The following is a 26,802-nucleotide window of genomic DNA, read 5'->3' as shown; positions in this document are numbered from 1 at the left end:
AAAATTATGAGAATGCATGTTTTAACAGCATGCACTCGATCGACCAAAAGAGGTCGGTGATATATTAGTATGAAACAAAATATTGTTTAAAAACAGTACACTTTTTACGTCAATACGAATTAATTCTGCTAATATTATACATATTTTCATTGGTCAGCATAAATTATAAAAACACAAGGCAACGTGCAAATGATACAATATTGTCAGCAGGTACACATAAAAAGAATTTGATTGCCGGATGCTCCTGCTGGTTTCCTTTTTACTTTTTCCTCCAATTGCTCAGCTTTCTGCTCTAAAATTTCTATACTGGGAAACCCACATCACTCACCACCACAAAACGCCCTCCAGTAGGAGCAACCAGTACTCCTAAAAGCAACATTTGTAGGATAGTGGTCCTAGACTATTCTGAGCGTATGCTTTAGCATTTAGGGTAGGTCACTTGTTGTCTTCCCACATGCTTTAGTATTTGGGGTGGGCATATGCTTTTAGCATTTAGCTTGAGCTGCTTTAATTTCCATTTTTATCAATAAGCAAGCCTTAAATAATCTTTTAGCTAAAGAGAGATCAAAGAACTTTCTCGGGGAACTTTGATATAAAGAAATTTCATCATGTCAAGTGGATGCAATATTTCTTTTTTGTCAAAATATCTGCAGTGTTTAGTTTGAATATATATGCTATGGAATTTGAACTATAACAAAAAAATTTGAAACATATGTATGTTATGTTTTAACTATAGGCAGCACTGATCGCTCTTGCAGTCGTGTTGGTATTTCATTTTGGTATAGTGTTTGATAAATATGAATGATATGATTTTAGAGAAAGAAAGAGAAAAGAACCAACGTGAGGACTTTCCTGTCACATGGAAAGATGAGTCACATGCATGCAATGTTCCGCTAAAATATATTTTGTTAAGAAGTTTGAATAAAAAATAAAACTTAAAACATGCGCATTATGTTTTTATTAGGTAGTACCAATCACTCCTGCTTAATTAGTGGCAAAGCTAGACTTTCATGCTTAGGAGGGATGCTAGCTTGTGGCCTGTAAATAGTTCCGTCTCTCCTCATTTTTCCACTTGGCACATAAGTCTCCACACGAGTTTTTCTTTTGAGAGAGAGATACATTGAGATTATGTTTGAGTGAGGAATTTCCCAAGTCTCAAAAAATTGAGTCCAATTTAGTACAAAATGGAATGTAGAATGTAGATAGAGTGAATTAGGAACACCTTCTATAAACATATATAGACATGTAAGAGATATTTACAAATTTCTACTTAGAATGTATCATTTATAATTCTCTCTCATATGTCTTTATAATGCTCGGCATAGCCAATCTCCTCTAACTACATTTTTGGTCCATTATACCAATTTAGACTCAATACCTTAAAATTTAGAACTTTCTTAATCAAAGATATAGCCTTAATTAGGTTTGAATTAGCAAGGCACATAGCCGGCCGACATACAAAAGGGTAACCTAGTGGAGGATCACTTAGCTTTTAACATGTCTACCTAAGTGTCCGTACAATTAGTGCCGTGGCTCTACAGAGAATTAACAGTCATAATAAAAGTTTGCATGGCCTTTTGGGATTGGTGCAAAGTGATGGCAGGAACATAATTAATAATTGTTACCACAAACCAATCGTACAACCCACCAAGCTGGAGGGAACCACACCGATCGCCTTTCCAACGCACAAAATTGAAGAGAAAAAAAAAAGAAAAAAGATAGTACTATTCATGTACCAATTTTTATCTCTCAAATATTTTTATTAATTTTTATATATTGATATTCTTCATTCAACGTCTGAGAAAATTGAGAGAACAATGTATGAAAAGTAAAAATATGTGTGTGAATAGTATCATCCAAACAAATTAAATGCGTTACACGATTGAGAGATTCTTTCAAGTTTCAAGGTTGTAATCAAAATTGAAGAATAATTTCCGTGATTTCGAGTACTTGTGTTGAGAAATATTCCGAGCAGGCAGGCATGAGGCATTATTATGACTATATTTGAACAAGATAGGCTAGTTTTTGCTGGATCATTCATTGGGGTGGGACTCAGCACTCCATCAACCCTCTCTTGTTTCAAAGATCCATAGGAAAATATACCCATGGGATTCTGTCTCCCTGCTGAAGCTAACTAAGTTTTATTTCGCCGAACATAATTATTGATGCATGCTGCATGGATAGTGTCCCCTCTCTATCCCCCTTCGATGCATGCAGCATGAATCTTCCCATCTTGGTCTGGTGTACATAGAATAATACGTAGATTTCAATCTAGGTAATGTTTTTTTCGTTAGACTGATTTAGAATTTTTTTTATTTTTTTATTTTATCAAATGATAGATTTTGTTAAATTATATGTTAGATTAATTATCAACGAGGTCTGAACCCACACCATCAAGCAAGGGCAACACCTTTTACCACTGTGGTAAAGGGCCACTTGCGATTGTTCAAAATTAACAAAACCAATAATCGAGCTTTACTTGTAGGCGTTGATAATTGTACTGTTCTGCGGTTAGTTAGATCATCTATCAAGAAGAATAAATGTACTAGACTACCATCTCACAATAAGGGGAATGACTTACATATCTACACCCCTTTAAAATATTACAATGACATTTTAAGTCAATATTACAGTGACATGTAGTTTAACTATCATGCACGACATTGTATTATTGCTTTAGAACATCATGATGGCATCCTAGAGATGTCTTCAAGTGATCACTCTCCACAACAAGAGCATCCAAGAAGTTTGGTATTTTATGTCATTCAATTTGGACTACACATTCAAATAAAACATAAGGTGATAATATATTCCCCTAGATTCCTATGTTTACTATATGGATGGAGGCTAATTAGTCGACTGTGTGTATACAATCTGTGGTCAGCAAAATATATAAATAAATATGCGCAAAATCTAGTAATTCCACTCAGGAATTTCAAAGGGTGTGTGCTGATGTATTTCTTTTTCCTCTTTATTTATATATTATATATTATATAATGGATTGACGGACTCGTGTGGCATATGGATCATACATAAAAAAACTGGTCTCTAGCTACACAGTGTTGAACTATTTAATTGATAAATCTTATATTTCAGAAACAGAAAAAGCAATATCACTGTCAAGAAATATTTGGCGGAATCCTTTTCTTCCTTGCCCCTTGTCGGCTTTCATTTGGAAAGGAATAGGAAAGCTGGTAATTTAAAAGAAAGAGTAAATTGTACAAATGGTCCCTCAACTTTAATCAAATTGGAGCAATGGTCCCTCAACTAAAAATCCATTACCATTGGTCCCTGAACTTATCAAAATGTGTAGCTATAGTCCTTTTCATCAATTTTGTCAAAATAAGCTATGTTGGAATGACCATTTATATAATTAGGGTCCCTTAACTCATCAAAGTGTATAATTATGGTTCTTTTCGTCAACTATGTCAAAAAATTTGTCAAAACGAGTTATATTGGAAGGACCATTGCTACAATTGGGTTAAAGTTAAAGGACCATTTCTCCACTTGAATTAAAGTTCAAGGACCAATGGTAATGAATTTTTAGTTGAGGGACCATAGTTGCACGTTTTGATAAGTTGAGGGACCAAAGGTAATGAATTTTTAGTTGAGGGACCATTGCTCCAATTTTATTAAAGTTGAGGGACCATTTGTACAATTTACTCTAAAAGAAATGATAAATTCCATGTGTCTCTCTCTTTAACTACATTCATGCATGCCCAGATAAGGGCATTTTATGTCCACATGAGATTTGGGAAACAGAGAAGAAAAAGAAGTTCTTTTGCTTAAAATTTCGAATTCCTTATATTAACACGATATTTAATTATTTAAAGCTCTTTGAAGAGCTTACTTGTGAAGATTTTTTTTTTAAACTCCTTTTCTTGTCTAGTTGGAGTGTGTAGCATACTAAGAATTGTATAATTCAAGTGGTGTAAAAAAGGCCTCCTGCCCGCCTGGGCCACCTCTGCTTCTAAAGATCTACACCTTCCACCTTGGAGGACTACAAATACCCACACTCCACACCCTCTCTTTTCACCCATGCTCAATCCCCTACTTCCTCTCTTCTCTCCTCCCTCTCCCCCCCCCCCCCCCCCTCACTCTCCAAACAACACAAAAACCTCCCCTTGTTCTAATTTCCTAACACCAGCAAAACAGAGTCCTCTGCTTTTACCCTGTTTCTCAGACACCACAAAACAACAAAACCCCTCTATCTGAATCCTTATTTTCCCTACACCCACTTTTTCATTTCGTTTTCCACCTCAAAATTTGATTACCATTTTTAATTTCCTGGAAATTTCCAGCGTATATGGCGACAATCGTGTGCCAAGGTCTGCAGTCATGCCTGGATTCTCCTCACCTTGTGGAGCCAAGAACCCTAAGGCTAAAGCTTTCTGCACCGGTAGCTCATCACTTCTCTCCAATTACCCCCCAAGAATTAGGAATCAAAGCTTGTTTCTCTGAAGAGAAATGCAATAATTATGAGGAAATCAACAGCAATAAGGCCACCTCCAAAAAATCTGACATGGGTGGCTGGAGTTTCCTCCAAGCTATCTCCAAACCCTCACTAGAAAACCCTACTGCTGAGGTGGACAAAGAAAATACTTACACCCCTCCTAGGGTTTATAGGAACTCATCAGCTACTAAGCTAAATGAGAAGAGCTTGGAGTTGTGCACTGAAGACTTGGGCTGCGAGACCGGCGCCATTATCACAGAAAGCTTCAGCATTTTCTCACCAATGTATGAATCAGAATCGAATGCAGCGCCAAGGGAGCATCAAAATAAGCATAAATTTTCGGGTGCAAAGAAGGCGAATAATGTTCACAATTTCCCACCTCCATTGACAACAATAAGCGGCGAGGATTCTCTACACTTTATGCCTCACAGGGAAGATGGGAGGCTGATCATCAAAGCTGTCAAGGCCCCTTTAAGTCATTCATGCTTCCAAGCTGAAAGAAGCAATGGCCGCCTTCGATTGTGCCTTTCAAAAACCTTTACTCCCAGTTTTGACTCAGAGGAAGAAGCAGCAGCCATTCAAGAATACAATGAAGGGTGTGAAAATGACATAATTGAGGAGGAAACAGAAGAGCAAGATCAAGAAGTGGTGGGAGAAAATACAGAAGAAGAATTGGTAGAACAATTAGAAGGCGATAAGGAGGAGGAAGAGGAAGAAGAAGAAGAAGAAGAAGAAGAAGAAGGGAATAGTTCAAATGTGTGTTTGATAGCGGGTGAGGAGGTGGATGGGAATAGTTTGAATGTTAGGGGTAAAGATGGAATAGAAAAGTTTGAAAGGCCAAGCAGGTGCAAAGAAGGTGGCGGTGAGTGTGAGAAGAAAGGATTGTTAAAGTATTGGGAGCCCTTTTGGGTGGCTACTTAAGTTGGATTATTAATAATTAAAAGTTTATTAAGTATAATATTGGATCTCTCAGCCGTGTAATCAAATTTTCACAATTTTGTGTTTGTCTTTTCTCTCGTTCTATTCTATAAATTTCCTTTTTAATGTCCATAATGTATCTTTGTGGTAGTCGGTACTCTCTCTCTCTCTCTCTCTCTCTGACAGAGTACATAAATGATCAGACTTTCTTCAAACGAATTTCAATGACATGGGTATTTTCAATTGAATAAAGAGCTAAAACACTCACAAATGGGAGGTGGTTCTTATATTATTGCAGTAATTAACTTACGATTTCATTAAAACGAAAAACGAAAGTTTATAGTTGCTCTCCACCAAGGCAACTAAATGGAATGACTTAACTCATCCATACATGCATGCAAAATAATTATGGCTCACTGCGTATCTCCTGCAGAAGGCATTTTGGCAATAATCAGGTGAGATCTGGGTGGACCCATTGGAAACTCTAATTAAGACACTATTTTTCTTATATGTAAGGAGTTATTTATTCTTGACAAATGCATGATGTTGTATCATTCTATTTCCGTACACACATTATACTATGAAGAATTATTCTCTTTAGGGTTTTCATCACAAATAATTTCTGAAAATTGACTAACATCATCAAGATGGTCCATGAAATTAAAAATCGATCAATGTAGTCCTGAAAATAGATGTTACAAACCAATGTGGTCCTTCCATCACAATTTTGTCAAAGGTTCTGTTATATGCTAATGCAACACATACATGGGTCCCACAAGATTTAAGGGTTTATATCACAATAGTCCCTGAAAGTGATCCATATTATCAAGATGGTTCCTGAAATTGAAAATAGATTTACCAGTCTTAGAAATAGATGTCTCAAATCAATGTGGTCATTCGGTCACAGTTCTGTAAAAAAAAAAAATTGTTATGTGCTGAAATGGCACATAAATTGGTCTCACAAGTCTAATTAAATTATAAATAGGTTTAATAATTTAATAATTAATTAAAAAAGATGTCAACCCAGAAACCCAGTTTCGTAATCACCTCCGATCCTGACCCACACTTCTCTAGCTCCATCTATGGTAGCCTTCACCGTCTTTTCTTTGAAAAAAAAAAATTCTCAAGACACTCATCTTTACACCCTTCGATACCCTTCACCAAATTGGATCAGGATTGATACCATCTTTGGTGACGGCTTGGATTGATGGCGACTTCTGTGACATCATTGTCAACATTTAGGCGATCGACAACCTCACAACCTTAATCGTGAAGAGCTTGTTGGGCTCTCCCTCGGTGATCTTGGTGACACGGAGAATGACGAGCTCTGACTTGAGATAATCTCACTATAGAAAAAGGTATTTTGACAATTTTTTAATTTGTTATTAAATCATTTAATCCACATCAACACATAACATAATATTTGATAGAATTGTGATGAAAGGATCATATTGATTTGCAACACCTATTTTCAGGGACTGCATTGATCGATTTTCAATTTCAGGGACTATTTTGATGGTGTGGGTCAATTTAAGGGACTATTTGTGATAAAAACCTTCTCTTTATAATCACCTAAAGATCATATCCAAAAAATTATTTGATTTGAAGACCGTTTAGTCATTCATATGAATCAAACAAATTGACAATTTATCACAAGGGGTCACTTGTTACCATAACCGTCAATTTGTGGGGCACATATGGATGACTAAAAGGTATTTAAATTGACAAAATTACTCTAGAGAGGTTCTTTAAATGATTATGATAAAAATAATGAACGATTCTGATTGTGACGTTTGTAAAATAAAATGTTGTCATTTCAACAATTGGAAATGAGTCAAATCCATGCCAATCTATGGTAACTAATTAATGATGTTAATATATTATTATGACAAACTCTCCAATCCACAAGACTTATTTCATGACAAATAAACTACGTTACTATCACATGCAGTTTCAATGTTTTTTATCTCTCTCGTCACATGGCCTATTGAATCCAAGATAGGGGAGTTATTCTTAAGATGTCACAACTACATATATAGTGCAATAGAAGTATGTATCATTTAGCATACCGAACATATGTGCAGTGGCAGAGCTAATATGAGGTCATTGGTTGCCTTTGGCCCCCAACAACTTAAAAAACTCCATGTATATTTGTTTGTGTATTATATTTGATCCTTATAAACAGTTAAGGCAAACTAAATTATAATCTCCTCCTCCTGCTTCTTCTATTTTCTTCTAACATCTTTGTCTTCTTTTTCTCTCCTTGTGCGAGACTCTATTGTGGGCCACCATGTGCTCGATGAAATACCTTAGTTGACAAACCTTGACAGTCTTCAACATTACTCCATAGTATTCTGCAACCATCCTCGACAAGCCTCTACAAATAATAGTAGTTGTGGATATATGTTGGCATAAATTTTGGGCATACGTTTGTAGGAATTGGTAGATGCCTACTAGAGGTTCAACGAAATAGTCGAATGAAACTTTTTGGTCGATATCATGAACAATTATTTAAAATTTTGACTCCGCCTACTGCATATGTGTGGAACACATATTATTATCTCTAAAATAAGATGGATTCTGCACGATCTTATGTACCGTTCAAGCTTTTGGGACCAAACATATCTGTGACTCAGAAACAAAATCTTCCCACAAGGGCATCAGAAACGTGATGTATAGCAGCTAAAAGCACAAAAGGGTAAAAGGTTCCTTCGTATAACTGCCAGCCTGATAGTTGCAAGTGGGCACTGCAGACTAGGGCTGGTATAGGTACCTTACGGAGAGCCCCTATTTATGGGGGGTCTCATGCTAGCTATCCCCACATGCGTATCCACCTTACATTGCTTCATCTTGCTTGATCTTTATTTACGTACGGTGTGCTCTCACCACCATTAAAACATGTTATCAACTTATCATCAACTACCCTATAGCCATGCGCACACAGAAGGACTAATCGTATCTGTCACCACATCCTTTTGGAAACTTCAGTGTTTGATAGTTCAAGTTGCACTACAAGAAAAATAAGATGGGGAACTTTATCTACTCGGAACACTTGTCATGTGGTGTACAATTTTACGTATTATAATATAGTGGGTTGGAAACATAGTTTTTATGTTCTACTTTTATAGTATATTAATTAAAAAAAAACACATTATAATTATAATAGAAGTTTCTAATAGACCAAAAAATCTCTCATTTTACCCACCTCAATTTGTTCAACTAATATTTGTGGCTACTGTTATGTTTTCTTATAATAGTGTTATTGTCCACACATGTTATAACACGTGTTTTGTTTATTTTGTTTATTAATACTAGAAAACTATGTGATGACAGTTACAGATAGTTAATAGCATAAAGAGAAATATAGGGTTGTGGGAGATGAAAAAAAGAGAGTGCATTTTAAGTGATATTGTCCTTAAAAGTTAATTCTATTATTCAACTTTTAAACTTAGAAATGCCATGAAAGTAACTTAATCTTCTTAGTTGGTAAGGATGGTTCTCTTAATATGTGGTGCATAGTGTAATTAAACCTAAAATATAAGCACATCACCCACCCATGTCATAATAGTTAGTATTCATTGACGAGTGCTTTCTATATTCTGTTACAACAAGCGATAGCAATTTCATTAACCAAACAAGAAAAATTTCAAGGGTTGACACATGAATACATCTTTTACTAACCAATCCAATGATCTGGAGATAATTCAGACAAACAAACATAAAAGTAAGAGGACAACACATCTAGTGGCATCTTTTGTGTTTAAGGAAGATGGCCTTCATAGTTGGAATGAGTTTGAACTGGAATGGTTGTTCAACACTCTGGCATCTGATATAAACATTTCGATTCAAGTTTAATCAAAGTTTTTACCGTCTTGGAAAAGAAAAAAAAAACAAAGCACTACCGGAGCTAGCTCAAGCACCCCTCGGTTTAGGTCCATCACAAATATAGCTTTCTCTACTATTTGCTATGGTCCTAATCAGTTAAGTCTTTCAGCAAGAGTGCCGACAGTACCTATTAACAAGAGCTAGGGTTACAGCTGTTTTAGGGTAATGTGCATGCATGAATCCTTAATATTTATCATTTATACCTTTCAACAAGATTAATGATCGATCTGTTTGAATTAGAGTAATGCCGACAGTATCTTTTATCCTTTTGTTACTCTAAAAGTATCACATGCAACAATGACAGTACATTCTCCATGTATATGCAGACCAGAGGAAGGCAGTGCCTCATCGTGGAGTTAGGGCATCCATTCATTGGGAATTTTCGATAGGATAATGAGTATGTTTACTGCTCATCGATTGTCTGCATGTATTATATATCTCTTGAATTTTCAAACTTTCACTTTGATTGGTGTATTCTTAAGCATATGAACACTGATAATTAATTTACACTTTCATAAGTTGAGAAATGAGCTAATTGAGCACAGAAATAGTTTAAAAAGCAATAAAATAAAAAAAGTAATCAGTGAAGTGTTTGCTTATGGTGTCGACGAAATACTCTGAAAACAGTGTATATATAATGCTTCCAAATGTCAACCACGTGCGATAAACAGAATTGTAGCGCAAAATCTTTCATATCCACATGAACTGGGGTCGTTGTGAAAAGGAAACCTAGTCCCCACTAAAAGGGACAGTGGAATTTGGAAGTTGGCCACATTACGTTTTTGGTCCACGTAGATGTACGTTGTTAGGGGTTCTAATAGTTCTATAGTTCTTTTTTTGGTTGAACTCCCTCCCCATTTATAGTTAAGAATTCAAACTTATGCATCATTAGGTTTCCATAAGTCTCAATCCCTAAATGTCAATTGGTATGGACGGAAAATGGCATCTAATTAAATTATGAGTCACCTTTTCTAGATAAAAACCTTTCCACTGTTTTTTTTTTTTTTTTTGCAAGGGTAATGCTAGCTAGGCAGACTAAATTTGTAAACAAAATTTTGGAAACTAAAGGACATGAAAGTTGATGATTGATTTATTACTTAAAAGATGATAAACGTGCTCCGCTCCAGAAAGTTTTTCTCTCTTAAACTTGGGGCAATTTTCTTTTTGTTTTTAAAAGACATAGATGCTTACATTTCTTTTGTCGGTAAATCTGCTAGTATATATCACTTTACGCTCATGGAAGCAGGAGTATAGTTAGAACTAGAAGTTGGTAAAAATGGTTGACAAAGTGATCGTTTTCTTAAATAGTACTATGAGATGATAAAAATAAACTTATTGTATTACCTAATATCACTTATTGTATTACCTAATATCAAAATTTATCTAGGTAAAAAAGATGATCATTACCTAATGTAACGATTAGTAGTTACCAATGTGCACTATTTGTTTAGAGTAATTTTCTCTTGTTTAATAGTGAGCTAAGTTCATGTTATATGAAATTTTCCTTGTTGGATAATTTTCCTTTTGAACGTCGTTTGGGATTAGGAGTAGCCCTCCTTGTATGGTACAGTAGTGGATTAATTATTAGGAAAACTAATGAAAATGACTTGAAAACTTTGAGTTTTAATGATAAGGACAAAATAAAGGGTAAAGTAAATAGTACCATGATTGACTTTTTAGTGTAAAAATGTGGTTTTTCGTTAAAGTGAACAGTACCTGGTGCTTTTCGTTAAAGTTCCCTTAATTATTTTGAAAGTTTGATTTGATCTGATCAACAGATGACCAATAATACTGCTCCACGTGTAAAATTTAATGTGTGGACATTTGGTGCAACGCCGAAGGTGCATTTTGATTGGTTCTTAATTTGTTGAGTACTCTTTAAGAAAGGGAGCTTTACTTAATTTCTTGGTAGTTAAGGACTCGAAAGTTGTTTGTATCATTCATGCAAAGCCACGATATTATACAAGTTCCACTATCTTCTTTTGGTAGAGAGCAGATCGAGCTTCGAAAAGCCAATTGTGATAGTACACCTTCGATCGTAACAACTTTTAAAACTTTTTCATACATTACTTAGGTGGGTTGGTTTCATGCATAAGCACTCTTCGCAATTCAAATATTGCCATTTTTCTATGGAGAAAGTTCACTCATGCATCTGCTTTTCAAATTAATTTGCGCAATCTTTTTAACTTTATATCAAGACTGTCCTTTTGTTATCCATATGATGAGATCTAAAGCTCTAGGAGTAAATCATTGGCCCCATTTTCTGTAGATTAGATGCCAGAGTGAATCGAGAATTAGATTGAAATGTGCAAATCCAATAATGAAGTTTTACATTACAGATTTTGGTTTGTGGTCCGTTATTTTGAAAAGACAAAAAATCGCCATCAATACTCAATGCTTGGTTGACATATATGCATTTTTAGCCAAATTCTAATGTTTACTAGCCCAAAGCATCATTCTAAGTTTTGAGGACATGTTTTTGGTAGCTTGCTATTTTTTGTACTTTCCTTTCTATTAGGATTCCTAGCAAGTTTAGGGTTGTGATAGACTATATATCTTTTTGTGGTGTTAGGGTTTCTATCTTTCTTATTGCTCAATAAACAATTTTAAAGTTTTCTCATATTCTCTTGCGAATTCTAATGATATCGTTTAATTTCTTTCTCTTAAGTTGTCACGTTGTGCCATCCAGACAAGAGTTTGCCCTTTCTCTTCTGAATAGTAACAAATAACATTTATGCATCAAGGTTGAGATGGAATTCTGTGTATTTGCCAGTGGATCTATTCATCTTTGTTGGATAAGCATCAATATTGAAAACCCAAAACTCTATTTATAAGATTTTTTGTTCTTATAGAAGAAAAATTTTATAACTAAATATTATATATTCAATAGTGCACTGTGTTAAGGATAGTATACCATTCCAACATCCCATTTTCCTTAATTTCTCATTTTCTTCTAAAAATGTTCAATTTTAATCCATGACACGTCAGTTCTCTTTCAATTTCATCGTGTTTCACACCATCAACATATGATCTATATGAGCAATATTCTAATATGGGTAAAATATTTATATGTAAAGGAAAGTCTCACTATTCATTGGTCCAAAGCCACCAGCCATGGTGTCACCAACAAAAGGAACCACCACTGGTTCGAAAAAGCTTCCCATCATCCTTCACACCCCCACCACCATATCCACCCTAGCTACATTGGACCCCAAATGTATGCCAAGGCAAATAAAGCATCCCAAAAGGAGGAGACCACGCGAAAATTGACCACAATATATAGTCTTAATCTGCTTATGATAAAACCGTGTGTCCCCCCTCATCATAATAAACCATTCTAATGCAAATGCATATAAGTTAAAAGTATGCAGACTGATTTACTAATAAAAAACGAATACAAAAAAGTGTGAGAGACCAATAGTCTACTTACATTCACAAACTAGGGATATAAACATCTTCTAAATCCATTGCAAGATTTGATAATTGACTTGAATTATAGACTTGACGACATCTTTTCCTCTCATACTCTTAACTTTCCACGCATATACGGATAAGCATGAACTCACAACTGCAATTGCCACACAGAAGGAGCACATTATTGGCAAAAAAATAAAAACAGAAAAGGAGAGAGAGACTATGACATATATTTGTAGTTTATATACATTATAAATGCAAACGAAGTATGACATTCTCACACGTTACACGATATAAATTTACCCACAAGTTATGATAGAGCATATATACCTTTGTATCTTATCACGTAACATAACAGGTTACTCTTCTCCCAAGTAGACAATCACAAACAAACAACAAGCTTTATTTTTTTGTCAAACAAACAACAAACTCACACACACATATATACATACATTCTCCACCTCATTAATTACAGAAACTTGAAGATCATCAAATTTTCACAATTCTTATTGTTTACAAAACATAATGCCAAATCTCTTACTTGGGTATGTGAGTTGCTAAGTTCCACAAATAACAATTTGAACCACTTCATACCCTTGGACAAAGCTTGGTGCATGCCCCATTGTCTCTTTCCCTTGTCCTTAAAACTATAGGAAAACTAATGAAAATGGCTTGAAAATTTTGAGTTTTAATGATAAGGATAAAATAAAGGGTAAAGTGAATAGTACCAGGATTGACTTTTTAGTGTAAAATGTGATTTTTCGTTAAAATAAACAGTACCGAATGCTTTTCGTTAAAGTTCCCTAAAACTATTCCCATGATAAAAAGTGAGGGAGATATCGTTTGGAGGTTGAAGGGGCCACCCACCCACCTCACCTATAATCTTTAGACTTGCAGTATATTCCTGAGAATCATACAATATTCTCATAAAATATAAAATAGAGGCTGGTTGGTCCACCATTGTTCTTGTTAATAAAAACTAAATGGTCCAAGTTCATTCATCGTAATTTGGGGGTACTTGGGGACATGACAAGTTTATTTTCCAATGGGTTTTTTACAATAAAAAAAGCAATTAACACCATTATTTCAATATAAAAGTTGATTGAATGTAACAAGTAACAAACTCTTTTCATTCGGTTCTAGTCACTTAAAACTACGATTTGTTGGTGTTCTTCTTCATTAGTAAATAGTAGTTTTTAATTTCGATTCTCATGAATAACGAGCTCAACGTCGAATTATTATGACTGACGCGTGTTTTTAAGCTCAAATCTTTCACTTTTTGACGTAAATATATCTTTGTATTAGACAAAATTTTGTTTTCTTTGCCGGCAGGAATATATGAGGTTATTTTCACATGATCTATGTAATCATCTTGTTGAGATCTCCAATAATCTTGGCCTTTCACAACCAAGAAGTCATCATTTTATTTACCAACAAAAGAAAGAAGAAAGAATGCCCACCTCATACGAGACAACAATCTTTTTCATGCCTTCGTAATCATTCAAAAATTCCGCCACTTATTCAAGAATTTTGCTTTTCCGCCATACTCTCTTTCCGTGATCCATAAACTTTCTGCCACGTAATATTCAAAAGGTCAAAGAAAATGGAGACTTTCAAAAGCTTTCGTTTTTTGACTCACCTACTAAATTGCTCCAATTGCTCGATCACAGACTAAATAACTCGTCTTGGGAACAAAGGGAACTTTCAAAGATTTTTTTTATGATTTTTTGGGAGGGAAAATCATGGTGGGGGAGGGGTCCAATGGTCAATTTCATGCATAACTGGGGAAGCAATGGGGGACAATGCAGGGGATTAATTTTTTATGTTTCTATATTACCCACATTTATAATTTCGCACCAACCCATGCTTCTTTGACATTTTCAATAACAGTAGTGCTGCTTTCTACCCATTCATTTTTTACTTCTCACACATTTCTCTCAATGTTTAGTCGTCAGATCAAATGAATTGGAGATCAATGACAAAAAGTTAATAACGGTGTGTGAAAAATGAAAATGAGTGTGTGAATAACATTATCCAATAAATATGGATGCAACGATTTTCATCTAAAATTGAAGTTAACATTTTTAAAACAAGGTAAAAGTTTTCCACTTAGAACACTTTTCATCATTTGAAGATATTTGAACAAATATAGGTAAAGGATCGTTCTCGTGTACTACTTTTGAGTGGCAACATGTTTTTCATTTTCGAAAGCTTATAAACATATTTATTCTTTCTCTAAGAAAAAGAATCAAGAAAGCTCCTCGAGACACAAATAAAGCTCTTATATGCGTCGGTAGGGAGCATGGGGAAATTGCAATTCGGACACTTAAGCTATTATAGTCGAAAAGGGATCATCTTCGGATCTCTTCCTCCTAATCCATTAAGTCCGGGGATTCATGCCGTTGAAATTTGATCCAACAACTAAAATGATTATAACTTTTAAAGTGAGCCCCTTGTTTGTATCCGTTTGATCAAATTTCAACAACCCGATTCCTGGACTTGGTGGATTAGGAGGAAGGGATCCGGAGAGGATCCCTTTCCATTATAGTCCGCCATTACAAATTCTTCTTTTCCTACATTCTGATTTTTTGGGCATCTCACGTTACAGGTTTGTCTCTCATTTTTGATATGTTGTTTTCTTTTATTTCCTAACCATCTGGGTCCTTTGTTTTGCATTTGCAGATCCTTACATTTTAAGTTTTATTTTAGAGGAATTAGGTTCATACTTTGACGAGTGGAAAGACGGTCCGGTGTCCGCCTATATTTGTGAGTGATTGCATACTCATACGCATAGACAACCCTCTGCATGATGAATTTATAACCAATCAAGTAATAGATTGTGAAAGTTTCTCTTGGGGCCATACACTAACACACATAGACAACCCTCTGTATTTGGTCCCACCCATCCAAATGAGTACTTAAGTCTTAATGGGTACACAATAGGTTTAATGAGTTCGTGAGTATATCAAAAATTATTATGGTGGGTGGTACCAAACTAAATGTATCCCTTAAGAATCAAATGGGTTAATTTGTCGGGTCTAGTGGACTTGGAACAAAAGGACATGTGTAACAACATGACTAATCCATATTAAAAGAAAGGACTTAAGCGTTGTCTTAAGCGAAATGATTTCCAATTTCATTTTCTCCGTCTGCATTCCTTTATTTGTTATATTCACAGTTGGATCATAAACCAAAGCCAGTCAACTTGGGCCAATGATTTGTTTTATAAAATGACCCAAGTTGAGGTTTGGGCTCAGTTTGTTATCTATACAAGCTGAGAACCTACATTCATTCCTTCTTTCTTCCCCTTTCACAATCAAGACATATGAAATTTGAAATGCTGTGGCTTCAGCTTCGCCGATTTGATCCAAGAAATTTGAATTTCGTAAAATGTTCTAACAAAATCATCCCACAGAGAGAGAGAGAGAGAGAGAGAGAGAGAGAGAGAGAGAGAGAGAGAGCGACAAGAATGCTGCATCTGCAGCATACAATATATTTCAAATTATACAATTCACACAAACTCAATACTTCATGTCTCATATCCCGCCGTAAGATACAAAGGCCACAAGAAATTAAATCAATACATATCACTGGTTACGTGACATTTTCTGGCTGAGCTGCTTGAGACATAATGCAGCAGGCAAGAGGCTGCACGGCCTGCTATGGGCACGGTGACCATTGTAATACTGGACAACACCCCCGCCAAGTGCATACTGAGCGCTCCCCGTCGAAAAGCATAACTTATTTCTATATCATGGTAAAATAGATACAAGTGAGGTACATACATACACTTCATTTTCCAGGAAAACCCATCCGTAGCCGCTCTCTTTGTCGACTTAGAATTTTGGTTGGGGATGGCATTTTCGTTCCTACACCAGCCTGCCACATCATCTCTGCATCCAGCCGGCTCCAGTAAGATAAGATCATAGACCAAAATTTCATGCATAAATGCCATCCCCAAAATAAAACTTCTTGAAAAATACAAAATAAAACTTGCCTCGCTTCCTCTCGAGCTCTTCATCAAGCTCCTGTTTCCACTTTCTTTGCATATCAGAAAAGCTTGCACTGAAATTAAACCCATCTCCATTGAGTTACAGCAGAAGAGTGGACATTAGCTAACCGAATGGCATCAAACATCAAAGACAAACCTTAGACTAAATGATTCTTTCTGATCATGGGGGAGCTCTTTCCATTCACTAAGCTGAGGTGGCTGAATTTCCTGCAAAACTCGGTCATGTACACCACTGGCATTTGATACATCTCTTGTATGTTTCCCAGGGCCTGCAGCATCAAATGCAGTAGAGAATCTTCTACTAGGTGCGTGACTCGGTGACTTACTTTTAGGAGGTAAGTTCAGATGCTTTGAAACATGTTCACGGTCTGCATTTCCAATACCAGCTGCATTCAATGAGCTACGAAACTCTTCATATAGAGGTGTTTGCAGCTTCTTCAGATCTAAGGCCTGATTAGGTTCAAGGTGCAAGTTTAAAACATTAGAATCCTGCCACATGCATTCTGAGAAAACATAGCATCGTTGAATGATTTGACCACTAATTCGCACAGGAAAGAACTTGGCAGACACATAGTACCTTTTCGTCTAGGAAGGCTCTTATTTTTGACTCTGTAACTTCCTCATCATCCTCAACTGCTGATGGCCCGGAAGGAAATGTGAACTCTGTCTCCACCTTTTGAGATGCTCCAATGCTGCCCGAAGCCTCATGTATTGTTTGACAAGGGGAGAAGTTAATTCCATTTCTCTCCGGTTCCAGACTTTCATCAAACTTGCATGGCCAGTCGTCAGTTGGTTCACACATGGGATTGAAACTCTATTTCAAACAAGCAAATCACTCATCAAAATTAAAGTTTATTAATCTGAATGATCTAGAAGGACAAGAAAAAAGTTCATTACCTTGTTTAATTCGTCAGGTCCAACCACAGATCTGAATTTTGCAAATGAACCAAGGACAATGTCATTCGTATCATCAATCTGACACATGTCGTCATCATGGTTATTAGTAGCTCCCCAGCAGGAGCTCCCTCCTGAAAAATTCCCTCGATATACAGTTGAGCACCTTACAGTGCCCATATCACAAATATCCTTCAAGCCGGCACAGGTAGACCTTCTGATCGAAGGGTTCACACTGTAGTGGTGATAAAGTTAGAAAGGCAACCAGAAATAATTCCAAAACGATTTAATGATAAGACTTACAAGTTCTTAAGATCTGTCCCAGGTGCTGCCTTCTCGTTTCCAGCTTCCTGATAAAACTAGTTATTAACTAATTGTATGGTTGTTATTAAGTAATGAAGATTGTAGAACAATGATCAAACAGAGAGAATAGTTGAGCCAGTAAAACTAAATCAATTATACCAACCATGAATGAAGAACGAACTACTGGACGAGGTTCCTGGTAATCCCCCGTGACAAATGGATGCTGCACATGACCAATAGATATTATCTCATTAGTTAAAAAGAAGGAAAAAAAAAACAGACATTCACATGCGAATGTACTTTATGAAGAACAAGATTTCTTAATTTTACTGTCCAATTCTTGAAATAAACTATGAAGTAAAATCTCTATTATTGAAAGCTATGACACATCCGCATGTATGTAATGCGGCTAATGCCCCATGCCTAATTACACTATGAAATAATGTGCCACGTTATATGCCATTAAAATTTACCTGCACCAACTCTGACGCAGAAGACCTTAGATAAGGTTCCCTGCCACCAAATTATGGAGTGTAAGAGTAAAGGAAAGTATAAATAGATGACATTTGTAAAAAATTAATATCTGCATGTTCTATCTACAGACTTAAGTATGTTTAGCCCATAAATATGAAAAAAAATTAGGGAAAAGTAGAATTCATAATTGTACTTCTCTAGGCATTTTAACAGAAAATCCTTTGCCTCAGCAGAGAGATGCTCAGGGATGGGTGGATGAGATTTTGTTGTTCCAATATGGAAAAGAGCAGCAACCTGAAAAGGGAAACTCGTAATCTCAGTCTGCTACCTCTTGGGTGAAACCACACTAAATTAGAAAAATTCTAGTCACGTTAGACACAATAATCAAACTATTAGTTGGCAAAAGCAGCTTGAAGTGTTACCTCTTGATATTGTTGGCTCCATGGAGGCTTTCCTGTAGCCATCTCAATCACAGTACATCCAACACTCCATATGTCAGCAGAGCTAAAAAAACATATTCAAACCAATGAGGTCCAAGCATCGGAAATAGGGAGTAGCTGAATCCAACTGTTGTCCCTCACTAACAAAAAGGGGACAACTCATGCAATACATGAGAACATGCTTCTAATTGGAGATTAGGATGAAATGTTCACAACAGGTTGTATTATTTTTTGTGTAAATGGACTGAATACAAAAAATCAACACTAGTGAAACTCATCTAGTTAATATAACTGCTCAACTAGGAGAACTTCTAAGAGAGTATACTTAAGGAGCAAGTCCTGGAAGGAACACACAAGACTGCTAAAAAAAGTCTCAGAAAGACGTGAATTGTGACCCACCCTTGCCCCTTGACTGGTACTGGAAAAACCTTTGACTAAAATTATAGGGCAATGCAGAGAGCATTAAAAGGTTGACAAACGATTACACAACCGTTATAATAGCAATGAAATTATCAAAAATAGTCAACTCTCTAAAAGTGGGTAGTAGTTCTTACAAGCTATGGCCAGTCTGGAGAATAACTTCAGGCGCCATCCAGTATGGAGTACCCTTCATTGACTTGGCACCATTTATAGTAGCCTGTATCAACAAATGAACTCACTATTGATGTGTATGAAAAAGATAATAAAGTCAGTTATCCTTTGTACATATTAAAACTGTCATTACCAGTTCAACAACTTTCTTTGATGCACCAAAGTCAGCAAGTTTAATACACCCTTTATTATCCACGAGGATGTTTGCACCCTGTATAAAGCATGCCCGTTATTAAATGAGAGAGAGAGAGAGGTCAATTCATACTCTTATGTGAACATTAAACAATTGAAATGGGGAGATACCTTGATGTCCCTATGCATAATTTCATTCTTGTGAAGGTATTCAAGACCCAGTAACAGCTGCTTTGTGTACATTCTTATAACCTGCACATTCAACACTTTCAAGATGTAAAATTTATGTCCCCAAACACCCAAGGTCAATCACTTGGAAATAACAAATACTTACAGACTCAGGAAAGGATCCAAATTTCCCCAAGAGGGACGATATGGATCCACCAGGCACAAACTCCAATAGAATATTCAATGAATCCTCCTCTCTAGCGGTCCCCAAGTACCTCTAAAGAACAACATTGAAACAGTAAGAAAGTAAGTGATCACCTTCACCATCACTTCCATGAAAGAACAAAGACAATCGTACTCACAACAATGTTTGGATGTGAAAGATTCTTAAGAAGCTTGACTTCCTCCTCCAACTCTCGAATGTGAGCCTGATTTAATTAAATTAGAAAAGGAAACTGCAGCCACTTAGTCTCAAACTGAAAAATAGTGTTCACCGGTGAAAACGCATCTCTAAAATACTTTAACATTAGAATGAAGGTATTAATATGCAGTCAAACCAAGAATAAAAATTTATCGCGGAAATGCTTAGTTAATTCAATGAATCGCAACTTTTTGTGCTCAGGAATGCAAACTAAGCAATCCCCAAGAAAAATTAAAACTTCGATAAAAAAAATATGAAATGTATGCAAAATCAGAATCATGCCTGTGTCTTCTCCTTCGAAGCACTATTTGCCGCAATCAACACCTGTAACAAACACAAAAATGTCAAACTCCCAAATCCATTACCAAGAAACCAAATTCAATCTCGAAATTAAGAAGCAGGCAGACCTGTTTCACAGCGAAAAGCTCTCCGGAATCGAGGTTCATTCCCATGTAGACCCGGCCAAAGGCACCGGAACCAATCAACTCGCCTTTGCGCCACCGAATCGGCGGTGCGTCATCTCTCGAAGCAACCGGAGGAAGAGCACGAACAGGAGACTTGGATAGCAGTCCGATTCGCGAATTACGGAGGCTGGAGCGGACCTTCCCCACCAGGCCCCCAAACCCTCCTCCTCCACCTCCTCCGTCGTCCCGGCGCGGGGGCAGAAGCGGCAGGGACTCGCGGATCAAGCCGACGAGGCCTTGCATCGGTGTTAAGGTTTTCTTTTTAGGTCGGTCGTTGGGGCTCATCGCCATCGGCGGTGAAGCTGTACGGACAGCAAGGCTAGGGTTTTGTGAGGTTCATTCGTTTCTTGAAATTTGGTGGTGGGGCCGCGGAGGGGTTGCTCTGTGAGCGAGGGAGAAGGAGAGAGGAGAGTTAAAAATTTTGAATGGAGGGAAAAGGTGTTGGGGGGATCTGTTTCTGTATAATTCAAAAAATTAAAACATAGATAACCTAACGGTCACCTTTGAACTCAACTTAGGAGGAGCTTCCGGTCTTGAATTATATATATATATATATATAATATGTGTGGTTTTTTTTTTTTTTTTTTTTTTTTTGCAGTAAAATGTATGAGTAAGCGATAATCATTTTGGATAATTTTGTTAAAACTTTCATTTAAGACAAACGATTTTGAAAGAAATATATAGGATGAAAGTTATAACAGAATTATCCAAAATAATTATTGCTCCACATTTTGACAAGTTCATTAATTATTACTTTCAAATTTTTTATTTATAGACAAAAAAATCTAATTGAGTCAAAATTAATGAACCAATACTTTAATTTTTTTTTCTTTTAAATATTTGCCCCCCATATTTATCCAAGATGTTAGATGTAGCCTCAACAACTTTTGAGGTCAGTGTGTAATATTTAAAAAATTAGTCATCGAAAAACAAAAATTCATAACCTATCAATTGAAGTTAAGCTGCAATAATAGATATGTAAATGAGTCTGTAAATGAGGTTGCTATTTCAGAAACTCTTCTTTTATGTGTTTTTGTTTTTATTGAGTTGGGTCTAATTGTTTGTATGATTTGAGCTTTATTGTTACCTATGTTGCAATTTTTTATTGGGAATGTAATTGCAGTTTATGCTGTATGCTAGCATGCTCAAAGCTTTTGGCTTTTGGCTTTTGGCTTTTGGCTTACTTGTTTACTAGAATTGTTCCATTGGGTCCTAAGATATGTAATTGTTTGTATGATTTGGGCTTTATTGTTACCCATATTGAATGTTGTTGGAAATGTAGTTGCAGTTTATCTCATAGGCTGGCATGTTCAAAATTTGAACTTTTGGCTAGAATAGGAATACAGATTAAGTTTAAGTTCTACATTTGTGCCAAAGAAATTGTTACTCATTCTAACTTAAGATGAAAGTCGAACTAGAGTTGTATTGGATTACTCTCTGTGTGTCTGATATCCGAAAAGATTGTTCGTAGACCCTGCAGCTGTGTATTATGCTTAAACAATGTTTTTTTATATGATATGCCTCCAAAATGTGATTTTTTAGAACTCGTTTGGATGTGCTTTTAAAATGATTGAAAACGCTTTTGGTGAAAATATTTTTGGAAACAATCCTTAGTAAAAATGTTAGTAAATCCTGGAAAAACACTTAAAATGCTTCCTAAAAGAAGCACATAACCGGTGCTTCTTATACAAAAGCACTTAAACTGCTTTTAGAACGTAAAAACATTTTCTCTAAAAGCGCTTTCAATCATTTTAAAAGCACATCCAAACGAGCCCTTAGTCTTTTCCATAAAAGCAATGAGGTAAATTCCATGAACTAACCGTAGAGTAACAAACGCTAGCGAGCAGTGATTTAGCTTGTTGTTTTGAACCAGCTCTATCACTGAAGTTGTTCTTTTCTGGCTCTTCTGTTAGTTAACGGAATTCGGTATGTATCTCTGTCTTCCTTTTCACTTTGAACTTGTTTCACCTGAGAAGTATAGGAAAGAAGGAAATTTTATTCACCCTAGGAAGTATTATTCATAGGTTGAACGTTATCTGATCTCTTGTTTTACAGCTAACTTACGACTGCCTTTTCTAAGGATTCATAAAGCAACTAACATCTGAAACTTCTTTAGTTCCAAAAGTTAAATTTCTCTGGCATTTGCAGGAACATTTCTGATGTGTTATGGGAAGCAATTTCTACCCGTCAGGTGCTTTCTTTATACCAGGGCCTTGGGACTAAGAACTTTCAGTCCTTTATTTCACAGTTCATCTACTTCTATGGATACAGTTTTTTTAAGAGGTTATACTTGGAGAAAAGTGGAAATAAAAACATGGGAACAAGAGCAAACTTGATAGTTGCAGCCGCTGCCGGGGCTTGTACAGTCATAGTGACACAGGTGAGTTACAAAAACAATATTTTCCCTTACCAAAGAAATGCCTGTTAGTCCTAATCCATTAAGAATCAAATAACAGTTCCAAATCGTATTCTGTCACAAAGCAAAGGCCTCGTATTTTTATCTTTTTAGTTACTGATTTTAGTCCTTGCTATAAGATGTTCAAGTTTCTGGTGTTTACTTGCAGCCCTTGGATACAGCATCCTCAAAGATGCAGACAAGTGAGTTTGGGAAATCCAAAGGACTCTGGAAGACGCTTTCAGAGGGGACTTGGATTGAGGCATTTGACGGTCTTGGCATATCTCTTCTTTTGACATCTAACCCATCTATCCAGGTACTCAAGTGTACGCTCAGGTTACGATATACCATATACAGGCTATTATAATTGTAGATGCTAAAACGACAACTTAATTTGAATCTTGAGCTGCTTTTTGTACAGGTACAAAAAAAGGCTTTTGAGAGGACAGCTGAGCAAAAGAACAGGTACAAAGTCATCTCCAGAAGCTCTTTCTGCCTTTTCTGCTTTTGTATTGGGTGCTGTCTCAAAGTGTATTGCATCTTGCTTGACATACCCAGCCATCAGGTGGATATTCAGTTCTATCGATCCCCTATGCAGCACGCATATACCTTATTTTTAGTTTTTCACAGAAAAGGGCAACACAGGTTTTTAGAATTGATGCATATCGTACCTCCCTTCATATATGGCCTTTATTTAATGCGACAGGTGCAAGGTCATGATTCAAGCTGCAGAAGAAGAGGAAGAAGGCAGCAATGGAGCTCAAAGCGAATCTCAAAAGTCCCAAAGGACCGTTTCAGGTGCATTTTATGCCATTTGGAAACGAGAGGGGCTGTTGGGTTTCTTCAAGGGATTACAGGCTCAGATACTGAAAACTGTGCTAAGCTCGGCATTGCTTTTGATGATAAAGGAAAAGATCACAAAGACAACATGGGTCATATTGCTTGCTGTGAGGAGGTATTTGTTTGTCAACAAGAGCAGATTAAAGAGCGCTTGAATTAGTGATGACAATGAGAATTGAATACATGAAGCGAGTCCTCGTATCAAAAGTGTATCATTGGATTTGTTCACATTTGGAGTTCTTCACATCGGATGCAACAATATTGGTCGAAGCTGGAAACGTTTAGTTTCATATCAGCAAGGAAAATATGGATTAGAGAGGAGATTTTTTACTTTGATGTATTTTGGCCTTTTTAGTTATCCTGTTCAATCACATATACACATTATCTCATCACCTTTGGACTTCAGTCCGCTTGGGCCAGATACGTCTTGGAATGCATTTTCGGTTGATTATGCACCACCATGCTTTGCCTTGTGGCTTTTTTTCCTCTGAATCCTTTGTCATTCCTCGTACACAGCCAGTATCATCACCGTAGCTTGGTTCTCCTGGTTCCTCATCGGAGGATTAGCTATCATATCCTTGTTGTGCCATTGTAGTTTGATAATTGGGAAGAGTAATTTGAGGGTTTGAATGATGTATTCAGAAAAGAGGGTGAAAGCGAAAGAGATAGAGACCTCACTTTTACAGCGAAAGGATCAAAAGATAACAATCTGACGGATGGGATTGAGATAAGAAACTCTAATCCAAGGTTGTCATAGTTGAAATCTTATATCGATCAGAAATAATTGATGATAATATAATCTGTCTGATTGGTCCTGTTTTGGTTAGCACAAAATTATGGTCGGCCTTAACCCACTAAATTCTTGTTGGTCGAATCATACCGCATTGTTGTGACTTGATGTATAATATAACTGAGTGCAAATTTTATTTAAATACTGATTACAACGGAGAAAATGAGCACGGTTCATGTATTATCACAAATCTACAAAAAATTGAAAGCTCAATAACAACGGTGATACTATCAGTTACAGGACACATCAAGTTATGCAAGAATGAAATATAATCTTTCCACCAACAAAGCAGCTATCATTGGAAATTCATGCATCTCCTATGTCGAAAAAGCAGAAAACTTATCTTATAGCAACCTTCGATTGAGGTTTCTCCGTAAATGCAGCAATAGCCAAGAAAATATGAACTGTATGGAGATCCTCTTGGTTTACAAATGAAAGATAAAACCCATTAGCAGAAATAGCAAGTAGGGAACCAGACTGACCTTGGAAGCTGAACTTGCGGAATCTTGTGCATCTGGTGAACTTTGTGCAGTCACAAAGCTTCCTTCTGGTGTGCTCGTGGTCAGGACAGCAACAATCCAGTTCTCTTCAGAGCCAATTCCAATTCCGGTAAACTTGGTGTCGTTAAGATTACCAGAGTACTGAGACTGTGTGAAGTTGGTAAGGACCAGACTAGGAACGAGGCTGGGAACACAAGCAGGCATTATGACCCCATCTCTTGTGTTAGAGACATTCAAGTGGCATTTGGCTAAAAGTTTTGGATAGTCAGGAAAATCAGGTTCAGTGCCTGGTACTGTGTTGGAGCCTGTTGTGTTTGTACAGGGTTGATTTTTGAATTGCTCAGCTATCTCCTTGGCAAGGCACTCTGCGTTGGCATTCTTTGTAAGGGCCATTAAGTTCAAGGTAGAAGCCCTATAGCCGTTGATGCCTTGAAGTAGACTATCCTCCTCATCTACTGCAGAAAAGAGAAAAGGAAGTTTCATTAGCAAGATCTACAAGTCCACAGGGAGATATTACTCCCAGTCTTCCACTAGACCATCATGCGGCAGCATATCAAGTTAACTTTCGGCTTTCACACCAGAGTTTTGCTTCGAGTCTTGGCCTGAATATTCTTTAGTTAGGCAAGCAATGTAGTGTTTTGTGGTTGGTCTATTCCGCTTTATCTTTTCGACAAGCAGTCTTGTATAGAATTTAGCCCCAAGAATATGTTCCTATCTTTCCACAGTTAATGGAACTAAAGCTAGAAACAATATAGCACAACAATTTTTACTGACAATGCAACTCTCTGACCAATATTGACAACCTTGGATCCTACACAACTTTAGAACTACAAGTCCCGCGAACTACGCCTATTTTGCATCGTTCCAATTCTATCGAATTCCCAAACTATGCCTATTTTTTGAACGTGAACCTATTTTGTATCCTTCCAATTTTGTCGGATGTTCCCGAAGGGGAATGAAACTCCAGAAAAGAGTCTCATACAATGGTACAAGTCTTTAGGATCTCTTCCTAGTAAAATTCAGATCATTGATTCCTCCAGGGAGATGCATAGAGTTAATTTGTAGTTTTCCAACAACACTATTTGCAAAAAACTAAATCCACAAGATCCAGTAAGCTAATACACATTCTATGTTGTTTTTTCTTGATCCAAATTAATTAAACCCAGTTTAATATCCCCTAATCAGATCTCATCTGAAATGGGGGTTTGAACACAATATTGATAAATTAGAAACAAAACCAAAATGGAAATAAAATCATGAATGTATAAAAACAGAAACAGATTTCATAAACTCCACCATTGTCACAAAGCCTCAAGATTTGGAAGTTAACTAAAGCTGTTGAGCAAAGGGACAAAACTTTACCTCCATCGCATTTGACCTGGTGGCTCAACAAAACAATGCAGGAAAGAAATAGTGGGAGGAGGAGGAGACGCAGCGGAGACGCCATTGTCGGCGGAGCTTCCGGTGGATTTCTTGCGAGATCAGATTAATGACGGTGGTGGTGCAGAGAATGTTTGGTTTGTGGGAGCGTGCTTTTCTCTCTGTTGCTTTAAGTAGAAGCTGAAACTAGAAGCAAACTCTGCTGCCGTAGAGATGTCCTAACTGAACGTGACGACGACTTTTTGGTGAGCCTTCGCGGTCTGAACCTACTGTGTTTATGGAGTCAAAAGTATACCATTGCAACTACGGATAATTTTTAACGTTTTGG

The 26,802-nt window shown here is 36.6% G+C and overlaps 3 protein-coding genes and 1 pseudogene across 3 annotated transcripts; 2 read left to right on the top strand and 2 right to left on the bottom strand.

Moving 5' to 3' along the window:
• The first annotated feature begins 4,002 nt into the window (after window positions 1–4,002).
• LOC126595157 (protein FANTASTIC FOUR 1-like) lies at window positions 4,003–5,506 on the top strand. The gene has a single exon (XM_050261538.1). It carries the CDS (start codon window positions 4,307–4,309, stop codon window positions 5,372–5,374), a length of 1,068 nt encoding a protein of 355 aa, XP_050117495.1. The 5' UTR covers window positions 4,003–4,306; the 3' UTR covers window positions 5,375–5,506.
• A 10,626-nt stretch (window positions 5,507–16,132) lies between these two features.
• LOC126597078 (mitogen-activated protein kinase kinase kinase NPK1-like) lies at window positions 16,133–21,071 on the bottom strand. Its single transcript, XM_050263839.1, has 17 exons — window positions 20,513–21,071; window positions 20,388–20,429; window positions 20,047–20,112; window positions 19,851–19,961; window positions 19,688–19,768; window positions 19,518–19,595; window positions 19,348–19,430; window positions 18,776–18,857; window positions 18,547–18,647; window positions 18,353–18,392; window positions 18,043–18,102; window positions 17,880–17,926; window positions 17,580–17,811; window positions 17,260–17,496; window positions 16,819–17,132; window positions 16,668–16,735; window positions 16,133–16,563 (listed from the first exon to the last, which is right to left on the bottom strand). The coding sequence occupies exons 1-17, from the start codon at window positions 20,858–20,860 to the stop codon at window positions 16,463–16,465; spliced, it is 2,091 nt and encodes a 696-aa protein (XP_050119796.1). The 5' UTR covers window positions 20,861–21,071; the 3' UTR covers window positions 16,133–16,462.
• A 587-nt stretch (window positions 21,072–21,658) lies between these two features.
• On the top strand, window positions 21,659–24,265 carry LOC126595277 (peroxisomal adenine nucleotide carrier 1-like; annotated as a pseudogene).
• A 439-nt stretch (window positions 24,266–24,704) lies between these two features.
• On the bottom strand, window positions 24,705–26,802 carry LOC126597079 (uncharacterized GPI-anchored protein At3g06035-like). The gene is made up of 2 exons (XM_050263840.1): window positions 26,457–26,802; window positions 24,705–25,549 (listed from the first exon to the last, which is right to left on the bottom strand). Exons 1-2 carry the CDS (start codon window positions 26,539–26,541, stop codon window positions 25,020–25,022), a joined length of 615 nt encoding a protein of 204 aa, XP_050119797.1. The 5' UTR covers window positions 26,542–26,802; the 3' UTR covers window positions 24,705–25,019.

The sequence above is a fragment of the Malus sylvestris genome, chromosome 13 (assembly GCF_916048215.2).
Source record: "Malus sylvestris chromosome 13, drMalSylv7.2, whole genome shotgun sequence".
Classification (NCBI taxonomy): Eukaryota; Viridiplantae; Streptophyta; class Magnoliopsida; order Rosales; family Rosaceae; genus Malus; species Malus sylvestris.
The sequence above is the reverse complement of the archived record's forward strand: the minus strand, read 5'-3'. Positions and strand labels throughout refer to the sequence as shown.